The sequence below is a fragment of the Camelina sativa genome, chromosome 7 (assembly GCF_030686135.1).
Source record: "Camelina sativa cultivar CO46 ecotype springtype chromosome 7, ASM3068613v1".
NCBI lineage: Eukaryota > Viridiplantae > Streptophyta > Magnoliopsida > Brassicales > Brassicaceae > Camelina > Camelina sativa.
The window spans coordinates 6,583,040-6,607,291 of record NC_141886.1 but is presented as its reverse complement, the minus strand read 5'-3'; the positions used below and the strand labels follow the sequence as shown (position 1 = coordinate 6,607,291).

The window sequence follows — 24,252 nt, the reverse complement described above, 5'->3', positions numbered from 1 at the left end:
ATGACAAGGGAAAAAGAGTACAGTAGTATAAACTCCCCCTCGAAAAAACTTCACAGATCTCGTAGATGCCACATTCCAATATTATGAATATGCTTTCTGAATGTGCTAGTAGGAAGCGCCTTTGTGAATAGATCTGCTGGATTGTCACATGAGCGGATATGTTGGGTATCAACTTCCTTCTTTTGCTCGAGTTCTTGAGTGTAGGAGAAAAATCTTGGAGGTATATGTTTTATTCTGTCGCTCTTGATGTAATCTTCTTTGATTTGAGCGACACAAGCAGCATTGTCTTCAAATAATGTTGTTTGCTCTTTACTGGTGATTATTCCATTTGATTCTTGTATGTGGTTAGTCATTGATCTGAGCCATACACATTCCCTCGATGCTTCATGAAGAGCAATTATTACTGCATGATTTGAGGAAGTGGCTACCAAAGTCTGTTTCTGTGAGCGCCATGAGATTGCAGTTCCTCCAATTGTGAAAAAATATCCAGTTTGGGATCGAGATTTATGTGGATCTGACAAATATCCTGCATTTGCAAAACCAACTAGACCAACCGAAGAGTTTCTAGGATAGAATAATCCCAAGTCAATCGTACCTTGAAGATAACAGAGAATATGTTTTATCCCATTCCAATGCCTGCGAGTAGGGGATGACTTGTATCTTGCAAGTAGATTTGTAGCAAATGCAATGTCCGGTCTAGTGCAATTTGCAAGATACATGAGTCCACCGATAGCACTCATATAAGGTACTTCGGGACCAAGTATTTTCTCGTTGTTTTCACAAGGTCTGAATGGATCACTATCGACATTCAGAGATCTATTGACCATTAGAGTACTCAAAGGAGTTGCTTTATCCATATTAAAGCGCTTTAAAATCTTTTTCGTATAATTTGATTGATGCACAAATATTCCATCTTGGAAATGCTCTATTTGAAGCCCGAGACAGAATTTTTTCTTTCCAAGATCTTTCATTTCAAACTCTTCTTTCATATGAATTCTTGCATCATCAATCTCTTTTTGAGTTCCAATTATATTCAGATCATCAACATATACAACAATGATCACAAATCCCGATGGAGATTTCTTTATAAAGATGCATGGGCATATTTCATTATTAACATACCCTTTCTTCAATAGGTATTCGCTTAAGCGATTATACCACATGCGCCTGGATTGTTTTAACCCGTTAAGTGATCGATGTAATTTGATTGCACAAAATTCATTAGACTTAGAGTCTAATGCCTCAGGAATCTTAAATCCTTCTAGGATTTTCATGTATATATCGTTATCCAATGATCCATATAAATATGCTGTCACTACATCCATAAGGTACATTTCTAAATTCTTAGAAGTTGCTAGACTCATTAAGTACTTGAATGTAATTGCATCCATGACTGGAGAATATGTTTCTTCATAATCAACTCCATGTCTTTGAGAAAAACCTTGTGAAACAAGTCGGGCTTTATATCGTGTTATTTCATCTTTCTCATTTCTTTTTTGCACAAATACCCACTTACAACCAACAGGTTTTATATCTCCCAAGAGGTCCAAAGAAATTTCTTAATTGAGGGAGAGCAACTCAAGTTGCATAGCCTTTTTCCATTTCTCCCAATCATGCCTATGTTGGCATCCTGATACGGACCTTGGATCTGGATCATGTTTTTCATGATCGATCTCTTTGGATACAGAAAAAGAGAATATTCCATTATCATCATCGATTTCATCTCTAGCCCATAACATTCCATCTTGAGCATAGTTAATAGAAACCTCATATTTTTCTGTATCATCCTGAGGACTTTTTTCTTCCTTTGGTTCTTCTTGAACCTTTTTATCTCCCATTTTCTTTTTCTTTCGGGGACTTTTATCTTTAGAGCCCATTGGCCTCCCCCTTTTCAATTGAACCTTAGGTTCATTAGCTTTGCTTCCATCAAGTTACTCTCTAGGAATTTCAACTCTTGATGGTGCATTTGCAGTGGGGATGTATGACTTTGTCACCTTTTTTGTATCTATGAACGCATCTGGTAATTGATTTGCCAAACTTTGTAAATGTACAATTTTCTGAACTTCCAGTTCACGTTGATTTGTAGGGGAATCAAGATATATCAAAGATGGTGTATACCATGTAATATCTTTTGGTACTTGTTTAATTCCTCCCCCTAATGCTGGAAATTCATCTTCATTAAAATGGCAATCGGCAAAACGTGCCGTAAACATATCACCAGTTTGCGGTTCAAGATATCGAATTATACTTGGTGATGCATAACCGACATATATGTCCAATCTCCTTTGTGGCCCCATTTTTGTTCTTTGCGGTGGGGCTATAGGAACATAAATCGCACATCCAAAAATACGGAGATAGGATATGTTTGGCTCTTGGCTAGATGCTAATTGTAAAGGGGAATAGTAATTATATGCGCTTGGTCGTATTTGGACCAATGCTGCAGCATGCAATATAGCATGACCCCATATAGAAATTGGGAGCTTTGTTTTCAATATTAACGGTCTGGCAATGAGTTGTAGCCGTTTAATCAAAGATTCAGCCATGCCATTTTGTGTATGAACATGAGGAACCGAATGTTCCACATCGATTCCTATAGACATATAATAGTCATTGAAAGCTTGTGAAATGAATTCACCATCGTTATTAAGCCTGACTTTCTTTGTGACATAATCAGGGAATTGAACTTTCAACCTGATTATTTGGGCAATGAATTTTGCGAAGGCCGTGTTTCGTGTTGTCAATAGACACACATTTGACCATCTACTAGATGCGTCAATCATTACCATAAAATAACGAAACGGCTCGCATGAAGGGTGGATAGGTCCACATATATCACCATGTATTCTCTCTAAGAACAATGGTGATTCATTCCCAATTTTGGCTGGCGATGGCCGAATTATGAGTTTTCCTTGAGAACATGCATCACATGAAAACTCATCAGATCTAAAAATCTTTTGGTTCTTTAATGGATGGCCATTACAATTTTGCACAATTTTTCGCATCATGACTGAACCAAGATGTCCAAGTCTTTCATGCCATATCTTAAATGTACTAGTAAACTTAGAGTTTACTGTAACATAAAACGCAAAATTATTTATATTTTTGCAATACAATTCAGAGGATAACATTGGCAATTCTTCCAATATATGTTTCTCCTCAGATGTTATACAAAGATATTCAATGCCATTCTTATTCAGAGTCTCTATATGATATCCATTTCTTCGGATATCTCTGAAACTAATCAAATTTCTATTAGACTTAGGGCAATATAATGAATCAATATCAAATTTTGTTCCCCTTGGCATTGAAAAACTGGCTTTTCCAAAGCCAATAATAATCTTTGCATTACTACATATAGTGCTCACGCTTCTAGCGGAGGCGTTTATTTTGAGAGAGGAGAAATATTTTTTCTCTTTAAGTATTGAGTGCGTTGTAGCACTGTCTGCTAGACACATATCTCCATCCTCAATCTCAAAATTTGACATTTTCTGAGATAAAATATTTATAAAATAAACATTAATAACATAACATAAAGTCTTACAAAAAGGCTTATTATATATTACAATAAAACTATTATCCAAAAAGACATATATTAAAACATAAAATACATATCAAACTATGACAAAGCATATTATGGCATATGGGCCTTATTCGCATGATTTTACGTTTTCATTATCAACGAGAAAATCTGCTTTATCAAGATGGGGTTCATCGTTTAGGCCATGGAAAGAAGGTCCAGCTTTATCATAGATGAGGTTGGTCTCAACATCCCTTTCTTTTGCCTTTTGGGATGCTTGGTACAGATCAGCCAAATGTTTTGGAATACGACATGTCTGATACCAATGTCCTTTCATGCCGCATCTGTAACAAGTACTTTCACCTTGTTTCTTTAAAACGCGACCAACATTATTGATTTGAAGATTTTTGTTGGTTTTTCTTGCGTTGAAGTCATTATGAGAGAGACCCCTTCCTTTTCCTCTTCCACGACCATGACCTCAGCCTCGACCGTGTCCGCGTCCGCGTCCCCGTCCTCGTCCTTGCCAATTATTATAGCTGGATGTAGCAACATTCACTTCTGAAAGTGGAGCTGATCCAGTTGGACGGGTTTGATGATTTATCATCACGAGCTCATTATTTTGTTTAGCAACATGCAGAACTTGCATTAATTCAGAATATCGAGTATACCCTCTTTCTCGATATTGTTGCTGCAGGAGTACATTTGAAGGATGGAAAGTTTGGAATGTTTTCTTGATCATATCATAATCGGAAACTTCTTCTCCGCAGAGAGCCATCCTTGAAGTGATTCCAAACAAAGCGAATTGGACTCACTTACACTTTTGTAATCCTGAAACCTCAGGTTTAGCCATTCATGTTTGGCTTTTGGTAAGATCACATACTTTTTGTGATCAAACCGATCCTTGAGCGCGATCCAGAGATCTGCAGGATTTTCTCTCGTGATGTATTCATTTTTTAAACCATCGTGGAGATGGTGACGCAAGAACATCATGATTCTTGTTTTTTCCTCTTCTAACCCCCTTTCAGATAGAATTTTACATCTAATGCCCATGTCATATAATTTTTCCCAGAGACATCACGGGCGGCGAATTCAAGCTTTGCCAAGTTTGACATGATTACTATAAAAATAATAAAACAATTTGTTAAAAATAAATTTTTATGAAACACTTTTTGTAAAATCTTGTTTTAACAATAAATATAGACTATATAAAAAAATTATAAGCTACATAATATATTCATAAATTGAAACAATCAATTAAGGAGGCATAGCCTTCCATATAATTAAAATATACAGATCTGAACATATGATCAAGGAGGCAGAGCCTACCATAATGATCAAGACTGTAGATTTAAATGATCAAGGAGGCAGAGCCTACCATTATGATCAAGAAGTATATATATAGTCTTTTACTCTATATATAATACATATAGTAATATGCATGTAAAATAATTAAATTCAAACAACTTTAACAAAACTTAAATCTTACCTCAAATTGATGATGGATCACAAATCGCTTATGCTCAAACTTGTAACGGATAGAGAGTCGTTCGTGCTGATAACGTGTTGTGAACTATATCATAAGTTTGGAGGTAACAAGATATTTGTTGAGAGAAGAATCAAAACAAAAAGAAATCTAGAGAGAAGCTAGAGAAGAACTAGAGAGAAACTTAGAGAGATAATTAGATTTCTCACAACTACATTTTTCTCGTCTACATGACTCTTATTTATAGAGGGAGGAGACAAAGAGAGGTTGAGAACAAGTGGTGAACAAGTGTTCCAAGTGTTATGGCATAAAGAGGGACACATATTGTGATGGATACACACATTTTACAACACCATCATTAATATTATAGATATTTTAAATATTTTGTTAAGACTGAACTTATGATTTTTCCATCATTTTTGTTTAATATTTTATTTTAGTTACATTGAATTATCATATACTCCCTCCGTTTCAAAATATAGGATATTTTAGTAAAACACGCATATTAAGAAATAGTTACTTTTAAAAAGTTTAACCAATCATAAACAAGTCTGCATAATATAAAATATAAATTTAATGTAAAAGTTACATAGAAAATTGGAAACATCCTATATTATGAAACAAAAATACTTCTCTAAATATCCTATATTATAAAACGGAGGGAGTAATTTCATAAAATTATTAAAATTCTAGATGTTTTTTTTTACATTTCTTCTTGTGATTCGAATTTAAAAAAAAAAACAGTCATGCATCTCAAGCAATGGAGAAAAATAGTGTGTTCAACCATCCTTGACCGGGTTTTTGGCAAACAAATCGAGATATGCTTTGGTTTACGGTCTAACTCGGTCCGATCGCCGGTCTGGTCCGGTTTAGAAACATTGCTTATGTATTTTCTTCTCCTACAGTCCCACACTTCAAATTGAAACTGTTATCGGAACACTTCAAAATCAACGAGCTCACGAGGATGTCGGCCGTTTCAGTCTCCGCCGTCAAATCTGACTTTTCCACGGTCGAAGCAATAGCCGTTACACACCATCGGACGCCGCCGCTACAAAATTTTCCTTCGCTCCGGTTTCCACTATCGCTCAAGTCCCGGCCGGCTACTTCTCTTAACCTTGACGGTGGATCAAAACTCCTCCACGCCTCGCGTCTTACTTGTATAAAATGCTCATCTTCTTCATTTACTCCGCCGTTAGGTAAACTCTTCTCTCTCTCCCCCCTCTCCCCCCATTAGCGCCTCCCTATTTCGATCGAAATTAAACTTCTTCTCCTCGCAGATTTATCGGAGGAACAGTTTATAAAATTTAAACAAGCATCGGAAAAGGGGAACTTAGTTCCTCTATACCGATGTGTATTCTCGGATCATTTGACTCCGATACTTGCTTACCGATGTTTGGTGAAAGAAGACGATAGAGATGCTCCTAGCTTCTTGTTTGAGTCTGTGGAGCCTGGTTTGCAATCCTCCAACATCGTAAGCCTTTTTTTTTTTTTATTGATCTTCTCAGTTTTTTATGCAATTTTGTTTGGTGGTTGAAGAACTCATTCCTGGAGGATTTGATTTTCTTAGGGGAGGTATAGTGTAGTTGGAGCTCAGCCCACAATAGAAATCGTGGCAAAGGGGAATGTAGTTACTGTGATGGACCATGGAGCTGGTCTTAGGACTGAGGAGGAAGTGGAAGATCCAATGATGGTTCCTCAAAAAATCATGGATGAATGGAGACCACAACGCATTGATGAATTGCCTGAAGCTTTCTGCGGTGAGTTACCAAATCTGTTATAGCTAAGTTTTTGCTTTCTTTAAATAGAGTGATGATGTTTGTTTAGCATTGCTGATATTTTTGGATGGTTGATTTGATTGATACTCTCAACTCTGAAGGTTTTCTCCTTTGTTAACCAGGTGGTTGGGTTGGATACTTCTCATATGACACTGTACGGTATGTTGAGAAGAAGAAGCTTCCTTTTTCAAATGCTCCAGAGGATGATAGGAGTCTTCCTGATGTTCATTTGGGCCTTTATGATGATGTGATCGTTTTTGATCATGTCGAGAAGGTATATTGTTGTTTGTTCTTAGTGTATTTGCATCTTCCTGCGGATTGTGAATAGTAGAATTTATATAGTTTGTCTTGATTGTGATACCATCCTTGGTAGAGTAATTAACTCTGCTGAATTCCTGTTGATCATAGAAAGCATATGTGATCCACTGGGTGCGGACAGATAAGGATCGTTCTGTTGAAGATAATTTTACTGATGGAATGAATCGGTTGGAGTCTCTAACCTCTAGAATTCAAGACCAAAGACCGTGAGTAGATCGTTTGACCAGTCTTTAGATTATAATTTTTGTCTCTTATTTATGCTCATGTGTTTCTTTTGAATTGCAGCCCCAAGATGCCTACTGGTTTCATAAAACTACGCACTCAGCTCTTCGGTCCTAAATTGGAGAAATCAACTATGACGAGAGAGGCGTACAAGGAGGCAGTGGTGGAAGCCAAAGAACATATCTTGGCTGGGGACATCTTTCAGATAGTTCTTAGTCAGAGATTTGAAAGGCGGACGTTTGCGGACCCATTTGAGATATATAGAGCTCTTAGGATTGTAAATCCAAGTCCCTACATGGCCTATTTACAGGTATACTCCTTTGTTCCTCTTTTCCTTACATTTTTCATGAAAGTTAATATTACTTATCTGTGGTTACAGGCTAGAGGATGCATATTAGTTGCTTCAAGTCCAGAAATATTGTTACGTTCAAAAAATGTAAGTGTTACCTACTCTCCAAAAACCTTTGGTTCCCTTCATCCCTGAACCCCATCATCTTCATTTACAACTGAATGGATGGCTTAATGTGTGGATTTTTTCTGCTACAGAGGAAAATTACCAATCGCCCCCTTGCTGGAACTGTCAGAAGAGGAAAGACACCTAAAGAAGATCTAATGCTGGAAAAAGAGCTCTTAAGCGATGAAAAACAATGCGCAGAGCATATTATGCTTGTTGATTTGGGAAGGAACGATGTTGGCAAGGTTCATCACTTGACCACTGCTCAACTCTTCTGTCATTTTCAGTCTTTTGGAAGCTAACATGCAGTTTTTAAGCGGTAATCTAACTTGTTGGATATTCTCGTGAACTCAGGTTTCAAAGCCCGGTTCTGTGGAGGTTGAGAAGCTCATGAATATAGAACGGTATTCACATGTCATGCACATTAGCTCCACGGTATACTCCTATTGCAATTTTAGAAACTTTTTAATTCTAAAGTCTTGCCTCAAAGGATTTTTGCATAAGTTTTGTCTTCACTCTAGTAAGTTTGTTAGATATCACAGTCGAATAATGAAATTTTAGAATAGAAGTGGTGTTGAAGCCTAGTTCTGTCTAGACTAGAGAACGCAGGAAATTTAACTTCACTTGTTATGACATGAGCTTAACAATATGCTGTCCAATATCTGTTTGTCTTACAATACATCTCCTTCTTCGCAGGTAAAAGGCGAATTACTAGATAATCTAACAAGCTGGGACGCTCTTAGAGCTGCACTTCCAGTTGGAACCGTCAGTGGAGCCCCAAAGGTTCTCTCTATCACAAAACCCACAAACTTCTTGCACGTTTCCCCATACTCAAAAAATCATTTGATACAGGTAAAAGCCATGGAGCTGATAGATAAACTTGAAGTAACAAGGCGTGGTCCTTACAGTGGAGGCTTTGGAGGCATTTCGTTTAATGGAGACATGGACATTGCCTTGGCTCTTAGAACAATGGTCTTCCCAACAAACACCCGTTATGACACATTGTACTCTTACAAGCATCCTCAGAGACGTCGAGAGTGGATTGCTCATATTCAGGCTGGAGCTGGGGTTGTTGCAGACAGTAACCCCGATGATGAACACAGAGAGTGTGAGAATAAAGCAGCGGCTTTAGCACGAGCCATCGATCTTGCTGAGTCTTCCTTTCTTGAGTCACCTGAGGAGGTTACCACTATCACACCTCCTCACATCAACAATGTCTGAGTATAAGCATTCTTGTTTTTCACTTTTGATTTCAGTTTCACACACTCGAACAGCTATTTGATTTGTGAGATTGGTTCTTTTGAGTATTAGAATTTAGGACTTTGTCTGAGGTTTTGAGATCTGTCAGGACCAAAAGCTGCTAGATTTATTGGTGCTATGTACCAATCCGCACTATGTGTGAGATAAATCGATTTAAATAAAATAATATGAATAAAATTATTATTTAAGATTTACGATTTGTTTGTATAAAACGAAATATGTAACTAAAGTTTTTTTCGTTTATTCAAATTTGCATTTATATTATGTAATTCACTCGTGAAATATTTGAACTTGGAAAAGAATTTCAAAGTGGTGTAGAAAGTTTTGATGTCTTTTGTGTTTCTAAAAATCAAATTCACATATTTTATGTTTCACATTCTTATTTATATCACTATACCATTAAATGCGGGATAAATCAATTTCAATAAAATAATATGAATAAAATTATTATTTTAGTTTTAATATTTGTTTGTATAAAATAAAATATGTAACTAAAGTTTTTTTCGTTTATTCAAATTTGCATTTATATTCTGTAATTCACCCGTGAAATATTTGAATTTGGAAAAGAATTTCAAGGTGGTGTAGAAAGTTTTGATGTCTTTTGTGTTTCTAAAAATCAAATTCACATATTTTATGTTTCACATTATTATCTATATCACTATACCATTAAATGCGGGATAAATCAATTTAAATTAAATAATATGAATAAAATTATTATTTTAGATTTAAGATTTGTTTGTATAAAATAAAATATGTAAGTAAAGTTTTTTTCGTTTATTCAAATTTGCATTTATATTCTATAATTCACCCGTGAAATATTTGAACTTGGAAAAGAATTTCAAGGTGGTGTAGAGAGTTTTGAGGTCTTTTTGTGTTTCTAAAAATCAAATTGACATATTTTATGTTTCACATTATTATCTATATCACTATACCGTTAAATGCGGGATAAATCAATTTAAATAAAATAATATGAATAAAAAAATATTATTTGAGATTTAAGATTTGTTTGTACAAAAGAAAATATGTAAGTAAATTTTTTTTTGTTTATTCAAATTTGCATTTATATTCTGTAATTCACCCGTGAAATATTTGAACTTAGAAAAGAATTTCAAGGTGATGTAGAAAGTTTTGATGTCTTTTTTGTGTTTCTAAAAATCAAATTCACATATTTTATGTTTCACATTATTATCTATATCACTATACCATTAAATAGATAAAGCAATATTTTTAAACTAGTTGATTTAATTTAAACTAATCTTAAGTTTAAAAATGCAATGAGAAAAATGATAAAAGTAATAAATAAATGAATAGTTTTTTTCTTGTTTTTGAAATGTAATTTACTTCTAATAAGTAAATAGATTATGAAAATGATAATTAAATATATTTTTGGATTTAATAGTTGATCAAATCTTTCATTTTTTAAGACTAATAGAAAAAATATTGGCTCATAATATTTCAGTGGCATATATATGTAAATAACAATGAGAAGTAAGGGCATTTATTAAAAATGTACAGGAGCTCTGTGAGCTCAACACCTCAGCTTTTTTTGTGAGAGTGCTTCTCTATTAATATATAGGGGATATATATAATATTATTATTATTGTTGAAAATATTAGTAAAGAATGTTTTTTTTAACTAAAACTGGTTTATAAATGAACAGATCAATAAAGCAGTTTAACTAAAATTGTTAATTGAAATTAATAATGCCTTTAAAATTAGTGAATTGAATGACATATAAATTTGCAGCCTTCAATATATTAAATAAGATTATATAATATATTTGAATATTTTCTTACATAATTAAAATCGCGTATATTGTTTTTTAAAAATGGCGAGTGAGAGCGACGAAAACCCTAGGGTGGCGACGAGATCTGGTTTACAGGATGCGACTATGCTGGATGTAGGGGAAACAGGGCGTCCACCGAGAGAGCCGCCTGACGACCGGAGGACGTGGGTGGACAAAGTGAATGGGGGCTCGGTTGGTGGCATGCAGACGCCGGAAAGTGTCATGGATGATGCTTTTGTCTCAGCAAGACTCCCCGTGGCGTTCCCACACGGGGAGGATGGAGAACCTGAGACCACGATTGGGGACGAGGTGCTGCAAGTGATGCATGGTTTGTGGAAGAATTGTATGGTAGTGAAGATGCTGGGAAGACCGCTTCCAATTGCAGTCTTGAGTCGCAAGTTACGGGAGCTGTGGAAGCCAAAGGGGGAGATGTATGTCATGGATCTTCCACGTCAATTCTTTATGATCCGTTTTGCACAAGAGGATGAGTATATGGGGGCCGTGACCGGTGGTCCGTGGAGGATCTTCGGCAACTACTTGATGGTGCAAAATTGGACTCCAGACTTTGATCCGCTGAAGGATGAGATGGCGACCACGCCAGTTTGGGTAAGGTTAATGAACATTCCAGTTTCCTACTACCATCAATCTATCCTTATGGAGATTGCCAGTGGACTAGGGAGACCTTTGAAAGTAGATACAACAACGCTGCAATTCACACGAGCTCGTTTTGCCAGGGTCTGTGTCGAAGTTAACTTGTCGAGACCTTTGAAAGGCACGGTCTTGATCAATGGCGAACGTTATTTTGTGGCGTATGAAGGTTTAGACATAATTTGTTCATCATGTGGGCTTTATGGACATCAAATTCACAATTGTCCGACGAGAGGGACATAGGATGTTCCTGTTGGAGCTAACACGGTGGTGACGCTGGAGGTAGGGGCTGTGCGGCAGACCCAACCGATTGGTCAATTGGTGAACACGGATGGTTTTACTATGGTCAGCCGGAATAAGCGTCCTCCGTCAAAGAAGTCGACTGGGGTGACAACTGCGGTGGTTCACCTCGATGGTCTTATGGACCGTAATCTTTGGGATATCACGGGAAATCAGGGATTACAAATCTCGAATCGTTTCTGCAATCTTGATTCGGATACGGTATCTCCTGAGATACGGGATGTTTCCATGTCTAGGGCAACAAATAAGGAAAATGTACCAGACCCTCTTTCGAAAAGTCGTGGAGGGCAAGAGAAGACAAAGATCTTCAAGGCCCAGTCAGATAAGGAAATGAGTGGGCCACGAATTGGGCCGAAGTCGACGCGAACTAGGGGTTTTAAGAATGTGGAAGCGAGTGGGATGAAATCTAACAAGTGCCCACAGTCCAGGCCCACTAGGGGATTGGTGTTCGGTCCAACTAAGGGTGAGAGAGCTTTATCGGCGAATGGGAAGAGACAAAGGGGGGAAACGGTGGCGGTGTACAGACTCGGTGGTGTTTTTGTACCTGCGCAGGTGGAGCATCGAGCTACCGGTGCAGTGGTTCCAAATGTGCCATCACTGCCTACGAGTTCGGTACCTCTTGCGGAGAATGGTCTGGCGACTGGGGTTAATTCCTAGCGTGATGGGAGTGATATGGACAGCGGGTCGTCGTTGGCTTAACGATACGCCCCGGTAGTTTGGAGGCATCTTCGATTCATCATGAATTGTATCTTATGGAACTACCGGGGGCGAATTAACCCAATTTCAGGCGTGTTGTTCGTTATTTGCTGAAGAAATTCAAGACAGATGTTTTGGCTCTGTTTGAAACTCACGCAGGTGGAGATCGTGATATGCGCATCTGTCAGGGATTAGGATTCGAGAACTCGTTTTGTGTGGATTCGGTGGGGGGTTTGTGGCTGCTATGGCGATCTGGGATTGGCGATTTGGAGATTGTAGAGTCAGCAGAACAATTCATTGCTGCGACACTAAGATCAAGTACTGATGTCCTAAATCTTGTTTTTGTCTATGCGGCTCCATCAGTGAGTCGTCGGAGTGGTTTGTGGGAGCAGTTAGCATCGGTGATATCTCGTTTTGATGGGCCTCTAATTATCGGAGGAGACTTCAATATGATTGTGCGTGTTGACGAAAGGACAGATGGATGCGGGGGTTTGTCTCTAGACTCCTTAGCTTTCAGTAATTGGATCAACTCATTATCTTTGATAGATATGGGATTTAGTGGTGGTCAGTTTACTTGGAGACGTGGGAAGGTGGCAGAGACTTATGTGGCCAAATGGTTGGACAGAATTCTATGTTGTGCTCACGCGAGACTTAAATGGCAGGAGGCGTGTGTTAGACATTTGCCGTTTCTAGCCTCGGACCACGCTCCTTTGTACCTCCAGTTGTCTCCGGAGTTTGCCTTGAATCCTTTGCGGAGACCATTTCGATTCGAAGCAGCTTGGCTGGGGCATCCTAGTTTCAAGGAACTTCTTACAGCCTCATGGAATGGAAACATGTCTAAGCCTGAAGCGTTGGATTTGTTAAGAGTGGAGCTTCGGAAGTGGAACCAAGAAGTTTTTGGTCACATCCAAATGAAGAAAGATGACTTGTTGAGTAAGATTAAAGTCGTACAAGATGTTCTTGATCTATCTCCGACGGATGTTATGTTGCAGCAAGAAGAGGAGCTCATTAAAAAGCTTGAAGAGGTTTTGGAACAAGAGGAAATATTATGGTTTCAAAAGTCTCGTGAGAAATGGGTTGCTTTAGGTGATCGCAACACTAAGTACTTTCACACCTCGACTGTTATACGCAGGCGTCATAACCGGATTGATATGTTGCGCAATGAGGATGATGTTTGGGTATCGAGTCAAGCAGAGTTGGAGCAACTTGCGGTGTCTTATTATACAAGACTATACTCGATGATTGATGTGCCGCAGGAGGTGGAGAGATTGTCGCGGGAGGGTTTTGCGTCTTTGACAAGCAATGAGAAACTGAAGTTAGCAAGACCGTTTGTGCCAATGGAGGTGGAGGAGGCAGTTAGGAGCATGGGGAAGTTTAAAGCTCCAGGTCCGGATGGATACCAGCATGTGTTCTATCAGGATTGCTGGGAGGTCGTGGGAGGCTCTGTGATCCTTTTGTTCTACGCTTTTTTGAAACTAGTGAGCTACCGCAGGACACTAACAATGTTTTAGTGGTAGTTATCGCAAAGGTTTCCCGGCCTGAGCGCATGAATCAGTTCCGCCCAATAAGCCTTTGCAATGTTCTATTTAAAATCATAACGAAGGTGATGATGTTGAGGTTAAAGCAGGTGATTGGCAATCTTGTTGGTCCGGCGCAGTCGAGCTTCATCCCTGGCCGGTTGAGTATCGATAACATCATCATTGTGCAAGAAGCGGTGCATTCAATGAGAAGAAAGAAAGGTAGGAAAGGGTGGATGCTTTTAAAGTTAGATTTGGAGAAAGCATATGACAGGATACGGTGGGATTTTCTGGAGGATACCTTAAGAGCAGCCGGTTTTGATGATAGATGGGTTCAGTGGACTCTGACTTGTGTGGTGGATCCGTCAATGTCTATTTTGTGGAATGGGGAAAAGACAGAGGCGTTTAAACCATCACGTGGTCTGCGTCAGGGAGATCCCCTCTCTCCTTGTCTTTTTGTCTTGTGTCTTGACCGGCTTTGTCAAATGGTGGATAGGTCTATTGCAGCGAAAGAGTGGAAACCAATATGTCTGTCACAAAGGGGTCCAAGTTTGTCTCACATTTGTTTTGCGGATGATTTGATTCTGTTCGCTGAGGCTTCAGTATATCATATTAGAATTATTCGTCGGGTTTTGGAGAGGTTTTGTATGTCGTCGGATCAGAAAGTAAGTTTGGAGAAGTCAAAGATATACTTTTCTGGCAATGTTTCACGAGACTTGGGAAAACAGATCAGTGATGAAAGTGGCATCAAAGTAACAACGGACTTAGGAAAATACATTGGCATGCCAATCCTCCAAAAGCGAGTTAACAAAGAAACTTTTGGTGAAATACTGGGTAGGGTTAGTTCACGACTGTCAGGATGGCGTGGCCGCTATCTGAGTTTTGCGGGGAGATTAACACTGACTAAGTATGTTTTAGCCTCTATCCCCGTGCATACCATGAGTACTATCAGTCTCCCAAAGTCCACACTGCATGAGCTTGATAAGATCTCTTGACCTTTCCTTTGGGGCTCTACTTCGGAACAGAGGAAGCAACATCTGGTAGCTTGGGATAAGGTTTGTAAATCTAAGGTGAAAGGTGGACTTGGTATTAGGAAGTCTCATGACATGAACAAAGCGTTATTGGCCAAAGTTGGTTGGCGGGTTCTACATGATCACACGAGTCTATGGGTGCGGGTGGTACGTTGCAAATACAGAGTTGGTGGAGTTTAGGATCAGGGTTGGTTAGCTTCTAAGAGACCAAGTTCTTCTACTTGGCGAAGCATTGTGCTTGGTTTGAAAGAAGTGGTGTTACATGGTACCAGATGGGTAAGTGGGGATGGTGGAACAATTCGCTTCTGGACAGATAAGTGGGTGCTGAATGAATCATTGTTGGAGACGGTGCAACGGGTTCTTCCAAGTGGTTTTGAAACTTTACAGGCCAAAGATGTCTGGCGTGATGGTGAAGGCTGGGATTGGGCGAATATTTTGCCATATGTTCCAGTACATACGCGTTTAGTTTTATCAACAGTTGTTCTTGAGAAGGTGACAGGTGCGAGAGATAGACTTGCTTGGGGGGGGGGGGTACATCAGATGGGAGGTTTACGGTGTTGTCTGCACACTCTTTGATTACTGACACCAGGGAACCTCGCCCTAATATGTCCAACTTTTTTCAGCAACTTTGGCAAGTCAGAGCACCCGAGAGGGTTCGTACTTTTTTGTGGTTGGTCAGTCATCAGGTTATCATGAAAAACGTGGAGCGAACTCGACGACATTTGGGAGACACGAGTGTTTGTCAGGTTTGTAAATGGGGAGATGAAACCATTATGCATGTTTTAAGAGATTGTCCGGTTATTGTGGGTCTTTGGATTAAGTTGCTACCTCCACGGCGACGAGAGGCTTTCTTTACGGGTACGCTATTTGAATGGATGTATGGTAACTTGGGTCAGATAGAAGATGGGACAGAGTTCTCCTGGGCAACGTTATTCGCCGTTGTTGTGTGGTGGGCTTGGAAGTGGAGGTGTGGGCATGTGTTTGGTGAAGTGAGTAAATGCAGGGATAAAGTGAAGTTTGTTAAAGCAATGGCCAAGGAGGTGGTCTCTGCACACATGGCGGCCCAGAATCGGGTGAGTGACCCAGTTGAGCGGATGATCTGTTGGTAGCCACCGCGGGAGGGTGGGTAAAGTTGAATACTGATGGGGCATCCCGCGGAAACCCGGGTCTGGCTACAGCGGGGGGATACTGCAGGACACGATGGGGCAATGGTGCGGAGGTTTTGCGTTGAACATCGGTATCTGTTCGGCCCCTTTAGCGGAGTTAGGGGGAGTGTATTATGGTTTACATATTGCTTGGGAACAACGCATAACAAGACTTGAGCTGGAGATTGACTCGAAATTAGTTGTTGGATTCTTAACCACAGGGATTGCAGATTCGCACCCCCTGTCGTTCCTGGTACGGCTGTGCCATGGCTTCCTTTCAAGGGACTGGATAGTCCGCATATCTCACATCTATAGGGAAGCTAACCGTCTAGCTGATGGGTTAGCCAACTATGCTTTTTTCTTATCATTAGGTTTTCATTGGTTTGTAATAGCTCCATCTACGGTGGAGTCGTTGGTTCAGGAGGACATTTTCGGGGCCACGGTCCCGCGTCAAGTCTGTTTGTAATTTTTCTCTTTTTCATGAATAAATAGCAAGAAGGTTTCCTCCTTGTCCTCTACCAAAAAAAAAAAGTTTAATTTTAAGAAAATCGCTTTTTTTTTTACGTTTCCAAATCAATATGTCAATGTCTTACCAAAAACAAAAATCAATATGTCAATGTTGCCGGCAAGAAAAAACCCAGACATGTAAAGCGAAATTTTATTTCCATTAAGATAAAGTCTCTTTGCTCTCAACTTTACATGGTAATCATTAATCGATGTTTAATTGGTAAAGCACTTTGACAAATTCATATTAGCATATAATTAAAAACAAGAGGAATCAAAATCTTCTGAAACAAATCATTGTTCTCGTTACTAACGGGAGAATGCTGTTTATTTCTTTCCTTGATACCATCCTCGCAGTTGCCTGGTACATCCAAAGCAATACTAAAATTTTCATTAGCGGTTTTATAATCGTGCGATCGAACGCTCGCTAAAGCAGTGTTTAACGAATCATTAGCATCGTCATAAAACTCAACGCAATCGCGTAGCTCTGCTTCAATACTTTCATATTTCTTGCCCTTGAGGATATGTTCAACGATTTCTTTAATGTTCATAGCTTTTGCTTCAGCGTTCTTCGTCGACGGTAGGATCAAACCTTCGAGGGTGGTTGCGGTTTTGCTTTGTGGATCTTGTGTAAGAGAATCGACGCAGAAATTGTATATCAAGCCCGGTTCTATCACGGTTGCTTTCTTGCAAGAATCTTGAAGGAGAGTTTGAGCAAATGCGAAACCGTTCAAGAGAAGAGAGAACATAACCAATGAAACCAAAAACTTCATCTCTTTTTATTTTTTTTCTTTGGAGGAAGTAGAGAAAATAAGAATTGATTGATGAAGAATATGTTCACTTTGTGTTGCAATTTATAGTAAAAGTGAACATAGATGTTTATGGTAAGACTCTTTTTGACCAAAAAAAAAAAAAAAAGACTCTTTGACTATGTACAATAGATTTGTTGAATCATTAATTCAATAGTTAAAATTCATAAATGAAGTGAAAAATGAAAAATGAAAAAAAGTTGGGACTAAACTATTTTGAATAAACAAAAATTGGGACCAGGACACATGGTGCATTATTATATTTCTGAATATTTATAAAAATAATATTGTTTTTTTTTCTGGTAACAATAACATAATCAAATAATAGATTTTTTCTTAAGATTGTATTATAGTAAAATTGTATCAAACAAAATTATTAACTATATATAAAAATATTATGTATAAATATTCCTCATTTCAAAGTTTAAAGAAATATATATAGAAGATATATATATATATATATATATTTTTTTCGTCAAAAAGGAATTTATATATATGATAAATGGTAATCGTTACAAAGAGTTTCTGTTAACCATAGAGGGGGATGGAAACATGCTGAATAAAAGAGTTGAGTTGTACAACCGAATTTTGCTAAAACATGAGCTGTACTATTACAATTTCTTGGAGTGTAAACAAATTGTATTATGTCAAAAGATTGTGACCAGTATAATATATCCTGATAAACACCTTCAATCGAAGCAATGTAAGTCGACTTGTTCAGCATCTTGATTAAACTCTCGCAATCTCCTTCAAAGACTACCTTTCTTATTCCCGTATCCACGTTTGTTGCATCGCATTTAACAGAGCTTTTCCTTCAGCTTCCAACGGTGATGATGCATACCCCAAATTTGCAGACCCCCAGCCATTGGAAATGCCTCTATTATCACGCAAAATCCACCCGCTCCGTGTCTCTTGTGAAAGAGGATCATAGCTTGCATCAAAATTGCACTTGAGCATAGATGAAGGTGGTCTGGTCCAATGAGTTGGTTTTGATATTAAAGACGAAGAGTCGACTTGGTTTTAAACACTTCGACACCATTCTCGTACATCCGCTTTAGCACGCCATACTATGTGTGTTGGATATTCTGAATTTTCTTCAAAGATAAATTTATTTCTTGTCTTCCATATATGCCAAAGGATCCAAAATGGTAATAATTTTGTCTCTAATGGAATTTCGTTATAATTTTGGAGTGCAAAAACGGCTTCCAAAAAAATTTCACAAGTGATAGAGGGCAAATACAGGGCATGGATAGGAATATTTGCTAATTCCCAAATGGATTCAGCATAGGGACATAAAAATAGTATGTGATCAATTGTCTCATCATTTCGTAAACATCTCGAACAGACAGGGTCTATATTCATTCCCCTAGATATGAGACGAGTAACTGTGGGTAAAGATCTAGAGAGCAACCTCCATAAAAAGTGTTTTACCTTTGGTAAAATGTTTAGTTTCAATATTTGTGTTTTTAACTGAACCGAACCATGAGGTTTTGGTGGCAAGTCACATGGGTTGTCCGGATTATTCATTGAGAATCAGTAGCCAGATCGGGCTGTGTATTCCCCTGATTTAGTGTAATGCCAAATAAGCCTATCCAGACTTTGTTTCTGCAGGAGATACATTTTAAAATCTTGTTGTGATCTGCAGGTGAAATATGTTGTATAATCATATTGTTGTCCCAATACTGATATGCCGGATTTGAGGAGATGAGGTTCGATATTGTGATAGGCTCATCTGGTACAACACTTCGAACTGGTTTTGGGGGGTTAGGTGTTGTGATGTTATCTATATTTACTCGGACTGACTCACCGTTTCCAATAATGTAACGTGAACCATTTTTGATTAACTCAAGGCCTGCTAAAATAGATGACCATCCGTATGATTGATTAACTCTCTGTTTAAGATCTAAAACACATTCATCCTTGTAATATCTATCCTTAAAGACTCTAGTAAATAAAGTATTCGGGAAATGGATTAATCTCTAAACTTGTTTTGCAAGTAGAGCATCATTAAAACGCTCTCGATTTTTAAATCCCATACCTCCATCAGCCTTAGAATATTGTAACCGTTTCCATGCAATCCAAGATATGCCTCTGTCATGATTACTCTTCTCCCACCAGAATTTTTGAATGACTGACTCTATTTCAGAGATGACTCCAAGTGGAATTTTAAAACAGGACATTGAGTACACTGGCATGGCAAGAGCAACTGACTTGATAAGAATTTCTTTTCCTGCAGGTGAGAGATGACGTCCCCTCCATGAAGCAGTTCGTTGTTTCACCTTCTCGATTATGTAATGGAACATTTCACACTTCTTTTTACCGAACTGCTCTGGTAAACCAAGATATTTACCACCACCCCCATTGTTTGGTATTGCAAGAATCTTTTTCAATCTATTCTGAAGCTGGCCGTTAATACGAGAACCAAAAGTGATTAGAGATTTACTTGTGTTAATCTGTTGTCCTGAGTAATACTCATACACTTCAAAAGCTTTCTTGATTGCTTTGCAGTTTTGAGCATTCGCTTGACAGAAAAACAAAGAGTCATCTGCAAAATTGCAAAAGAGTGATTGGAGGTACCCCATTTCCTATATGTATACCTCTGATATCTCCCGAACAAACTCTTGTTTTAATTAAGTGGCTCATAATATCAGCACATAGTATGAAAAGATATGGTGATAGAGGGTCACCTTGCCGTATACCCCTTTGAGGAACAATATTTCCATATGGTGTACCATTGATCAAGACTGAGTAACTTACAGACCGCACTGATGCCATAACCCAATCTATCCATTTTTTTGAAAAACCAAAGAGATGCATTGTAACTTCCAAAAAATTCCATTCTACCCTGTCATATGCTTTAGTGACATCTGTTTTGATTGTCATATAGTTTGTTGATACACGTTTCCGAGATTTGAGAGAGTGCATCACTTCATGGGCAATCATAACATTGTCTGAAATTTGTCTTCCGAGGATAAAAGCAGCTTGGGAGTCCGAAACTATATGATCCAAATGTTTTTTTCAGCATAGCTACCATGCATTTTGAGATGATTTTGTATAAAACATTACATAAAGCTATAGGTCTATAATCGGATAGCGTCTGAGGTTTCTCTATCTTAGGGATCATACAAATGTTAGTGTGATTCATACCCGACTTCATGTGCGAGGTGTCAGAGAACTCTCGAACTTCTGCGATTATATCACGGCCTATAATGTTCCAGTAATGTTTATAAAAACGTGCAGTTAAGCCATCCGGGCCAGGTGCTCTATCATCTCCAATGGAAGAGATTGCCTCGAAAATTTCTTCTTCAGTGAACTCCCTCACAAGGTCTTCATTTATAGTGTTTGATACAGTAGGAGGGAAATCGCCAAAATCAATAGGTGAGACAGGGACTCTGCTTGATGTATACATTTTAGAAAAATATTCTTGAGCATGAGCTGATCTCCAGAGTAACAGATGTTACATGAGTCTCGTATACTAGAGATGTGATTTCTAGCATATCTAGTCTTATTACTAGCATTGTAGAAACTTGTGTTACGGTCACCAAGATTTAGCCAACGATTTCTACTTTTATTTTGCCAATAGTACTCTTCATCCCTATACGCCTTACTGAGTTCTCTTTGCAAATATGGGATATGGCGTCGATTATTCCTGTTCGTGCTCTCCATTGCTCTGTTTAGAAGATGTTGAAAGTGATCAATATGTTTTGCTGAGTTTAAATTAGCTCTGTGTTTTCCTTTTGCCATTTCTCTGCGACAGTTGTTGATCTGATCACAAATCGAGTAATGTTGCATTTCTTTACAGGAGTTCCATCCTTTTGCAACTATTTTATCGAAATTCTCTATTTCAGTAAGTCGTTTATAAAAACGAAAGGCCTTTGTTGTATAAGAAACTCGAGGTTGGATCGTTGTTAGGATTGGTTTATGGTCAGAACCATCAAATTCCAAAAATGCAGCCTCTGCAGCTGGGAATAGGGATGCCCATTCTGAGTTTTTCATCACTCAATCAAGGCAACATTTGACCGTGTAGTCCCTTCTCTCCCCCACCCACGAGAAGCGATACCTTTTGGACTTTAAATCAGATATATCACAAACAAATAACATATGCCTGAAATCCCTGAATGTGCGTTCATCTCTTGCAGGTCCTCCAATCTTCTCTGTATTATCAATAATCTCATTGAAATCTCCGACTAGTATCCATGGTCCATTACGAGTTGAGTTTATAGTTTCCAATTGGTTCCAAAATAAATATCTCAAACTCGAAATTTGATATATATGATATAACTAAAAAAATAGCTAATAAAAATAAAAATATGAAAACTAACCAAAGACATTTTATCTTGAAAGATAAACAAATTAGTGGGAGAATGAAATTTATAATAATTATTGGATAGGAGTTACATTTGAGCTAAATGTAGAATTACAAATGACATTAAATGTGAGTTAATTAGAAATAATTTTTTTAATTTGTTTTGTTTTTTATAAAAGGAATACCAAGTGGTACAATGAAATTTTAAACTTACACATAATTTGTTTTTTTGTTGATATAAACTCATACAAATTCAAATTTATATTATTTTGTAAGCGACAAACTAAATTAGTTTTCGTATAACATCATATGAATTTCAATCTAAATCTCTTTAAAAATTTCCTAGGAAAACTTCTATCTTTTTGGTTTCTTTTTTTAAATTTTCACTCACCAATTTAATTTCTATTGCTAAATTTCATACTAATGGTCTCATCTTTAGAGGATTTAAATTAGATGGTATATTTTAAAAATTATATTCTTTTTCTATATATTACTCCATTTAAATTTGAGTGCTAGAAGTGAATAGAGAATTAGACATGGACATTTTCAACCACATGACTTTGTGGGATGAATATAGTAGAAGAATATTAAAAAAATTATTACTTATAAGATGATAATCTAAAATAGACAATGGAGATAAACCTTTAAAAACATAAAAAACAATGTAATATAATATATATATATATATATACCTTACGAACTCCAAAAATATAATTTAGAATTAAGCTTTTACAATAATATTTGAATTGATTTTTTAACCCATACAACAACAACAACAAAAAACACAAAACAAAAAGATTTGAGGTGTAGTAAAAGAGGATGAGAGAATGAATAAATGAGAGAATAAGAGAATGAGTATTTATAGTAATAGAAGTGATGTAGAATTATAGTTAAAAAAATAGGAGTTACAATTCTACATTATTATGTGTTTTCATTATATTCTTTTTCTATATTTTACTCCATTTAAATTTGAGTGTTAGAAGAGAATATAGAATTAGACATGGATCTTTTCAATTTCATGACCTTGTGGGGTGAATATAGTAAAAGAGTATAAAAAATAATTACTTACAAGATGATAATCTAAAATAGACAATGAAGATAAACCTTTTAAAAAATATCAAAAACTATGAAGATAAACCTTTTTAAACATCAGAAACTATGTATTAACAACAACAACAACAACAAAATTTGAGATATAGTTGAAGAGCATGAGAGAAAAAGAGAATGGAAGAATGAGAGAATGAGTATTTTTAGGAATAGAAGTGATGTAAAATTCTAATTTACTATGTGTTTTAACAACAATACTAATTCTCTCATTCTCTAAAATAAGAACAATATTGATTCTCTCATTCTTTAAAAAATAATTTCTTTTATAAACTCAAGCCGATATATAATTTCATTCTAATTATAAAATTGAGTTCCTAAACATCTTATTTGTAAACCCAAATCGACATATAATTTCGTTATAATTGTAAAATCTAAACTCTAACCATCTCATTTGTAAACTCAAATCGACATATAATTTCATTCTAATTGTAAAATCTAAACCCTAACCATCTCATTTGTAAATCCAAACCGACATATAATTTCGTTCTAATTGTAAAATCTAAACCCTAACCACCTCATTTGTAAACCAAAACCGGCATATAATTTTGTTCTAATTGTAAAATCTAAACCTAACCACCTCATTTGTAAACCCAAACCGACATATAATTTCGTTTTAATTGTAAAATCTAAACCATAATTCTCATTTATAAACCCAAACTGATATATAACCTCATTTAATTGTAAAATCTAAACAAACCAAGATTAAATTTTCCTTAAATAAAAATATACTTAATTTGTTTTGCTTTTAAAATTAATTTTGACTTGTTTTTTTTAATGAAATATTAGATAGAATATTCTAATTGGTTAAGAGGGAAGGGGGTGAATACAAAGGTTCTAATACAATTAAGTGGAGAAATATAGTTAGGAGTTACAATTCTAATTTATTATATGTTTTAATACAATTGAGTGGAGAAATATAGTTAATGCATAATTTATATAATTTCAATTTTACATGAAATGTGAGTTAAATGTCATGATTAAATATTTTTTTATTTGTGGATTAAAATAAATAATTTTATTAATTGCATCGCCAAGTAGACCAATAAGGAGAGAGTGAAACCTTACTTTTATGTATATAACTAGGATTTACCCCGTTGTACACCACGGGTCCATTTCTTTTATTTGTTTGTTTGTTTTATAAATCAATAATCCCATGCATTCTGAAGAAATTAATTCGAATATTTCATTATAAATTCGAATATGTCATTATAATTTCGAATTAATAAATTAGTTCCTCTATTTTTAACTATAATAAATATAAAAAATCTGTATTTGATACTAATAAATAGATTTCATTAAAAATGAATATTTGTTATCAAATAATAGGAAAATTTTTGATTTCTACTAAGATAATAATGAATGAAGATCAAATTA

General features: G+C 36.8%; 3 protein-coding genes and 2 pseudogenes across 4 annotated transcripts; 2 read left to right on the top strand and 3 right to left on the bottom strand.

Moving 5' to 3' along the window:
* Positions 1-50: 50 nt before the first annotated feature.
* LOC147940950 (secreted RxLR effector protein 161 pseudogene) lies at positions 51-857 on the bottom strand (annotated as a pseudogene).
* Positions 858-5,907: 5,050 nt separating this feature from the next.
* LOC104700521 (anthranilate synthase alpha subunit 2, chloroplastic) lies at positions 5,908-9,221 on the top strand. 2 transcript variants are annotated; one of them, XM_087459170.1, is made up of 11 exons: positions 5,908-6,196; positions 6,278-6,471; positions 6,568-6,757; positions 6,898-7,049; positions 7,184-7,299; positions 7,379-7,625; positions 7,695-7,751; positions 7,862-8,014; positions 8,124-8,204; positions 8,466-8,552; positions 8,622-9,221. In XM_087459170.1, the coding sequence occupies exons 1-11, from the start codon at positions 5,965-5,967 to the stop codon at positions 8,988-8,990; spliced, it is 1,878 nt and encodes a 625-aa protein (XP_087315296.1). In that variant the 5' UTR covers positions 5,908-5,964; the 3' UTR covers positions 8,991-9,221. The 2 variants fall into 2 exon arrangements, with proteins under 2 accessions (XP_087315296.1, XP_087315295.1); XM_087459169.1 differs by having other exon boundaries at positions 5,920-6,196; positions 7,379-7,751.
* A 1,636-nt stretch (positions 9,222-10,857) lies between these two features.
* On the top strand, positions 10,858-12,420 carry LOC147940949 (uncharacterized). Its single transcript, XM_087458328.1, has 2 exons — positions 10,858-11,632; positions 11,750-12,420. The coding sequence occupies exons 1-2, from the start codon at positions 10,858-10,860 to the stop codon at positions 12,418-12,420; spliced, it is 1,446 nt and encodes a 481-aa protein (XP_087314454.1).
* Positions 12,421-16,798: 4,378 nt separating this feature from the next.
* On the bottom strand, positions 16,799-17,481 carry LOC104700520 (pectinesterase inhibitor 12 pseudogene; annotated as a pseudogene).
* Positions 17,482-18,988: 1,507 nt separating this feature from the next.
* LOC147940948 (uncharacterized) lies at positions 18,989-20,874 on the bottom strand. Its single transcript, XM_087458327.1, has 4 exons — positions 20,532-20,874; positions 20,153-20,248; positions 19,504-20,010; positions 18,989-19,317 (listed from the first exon to the last, which is right to left on the bottom strand). Exons 1-4 carry the CDS (start codon positions 20,872-20,874, stop codon positions 18,989-18,991), a joined length of 1,275 nt encoding a protein of 424 aa, XP_087314453.1.
* Between the last annotated feature and the right edge of the window lie 3,378 nt (positions 20,875-24,252).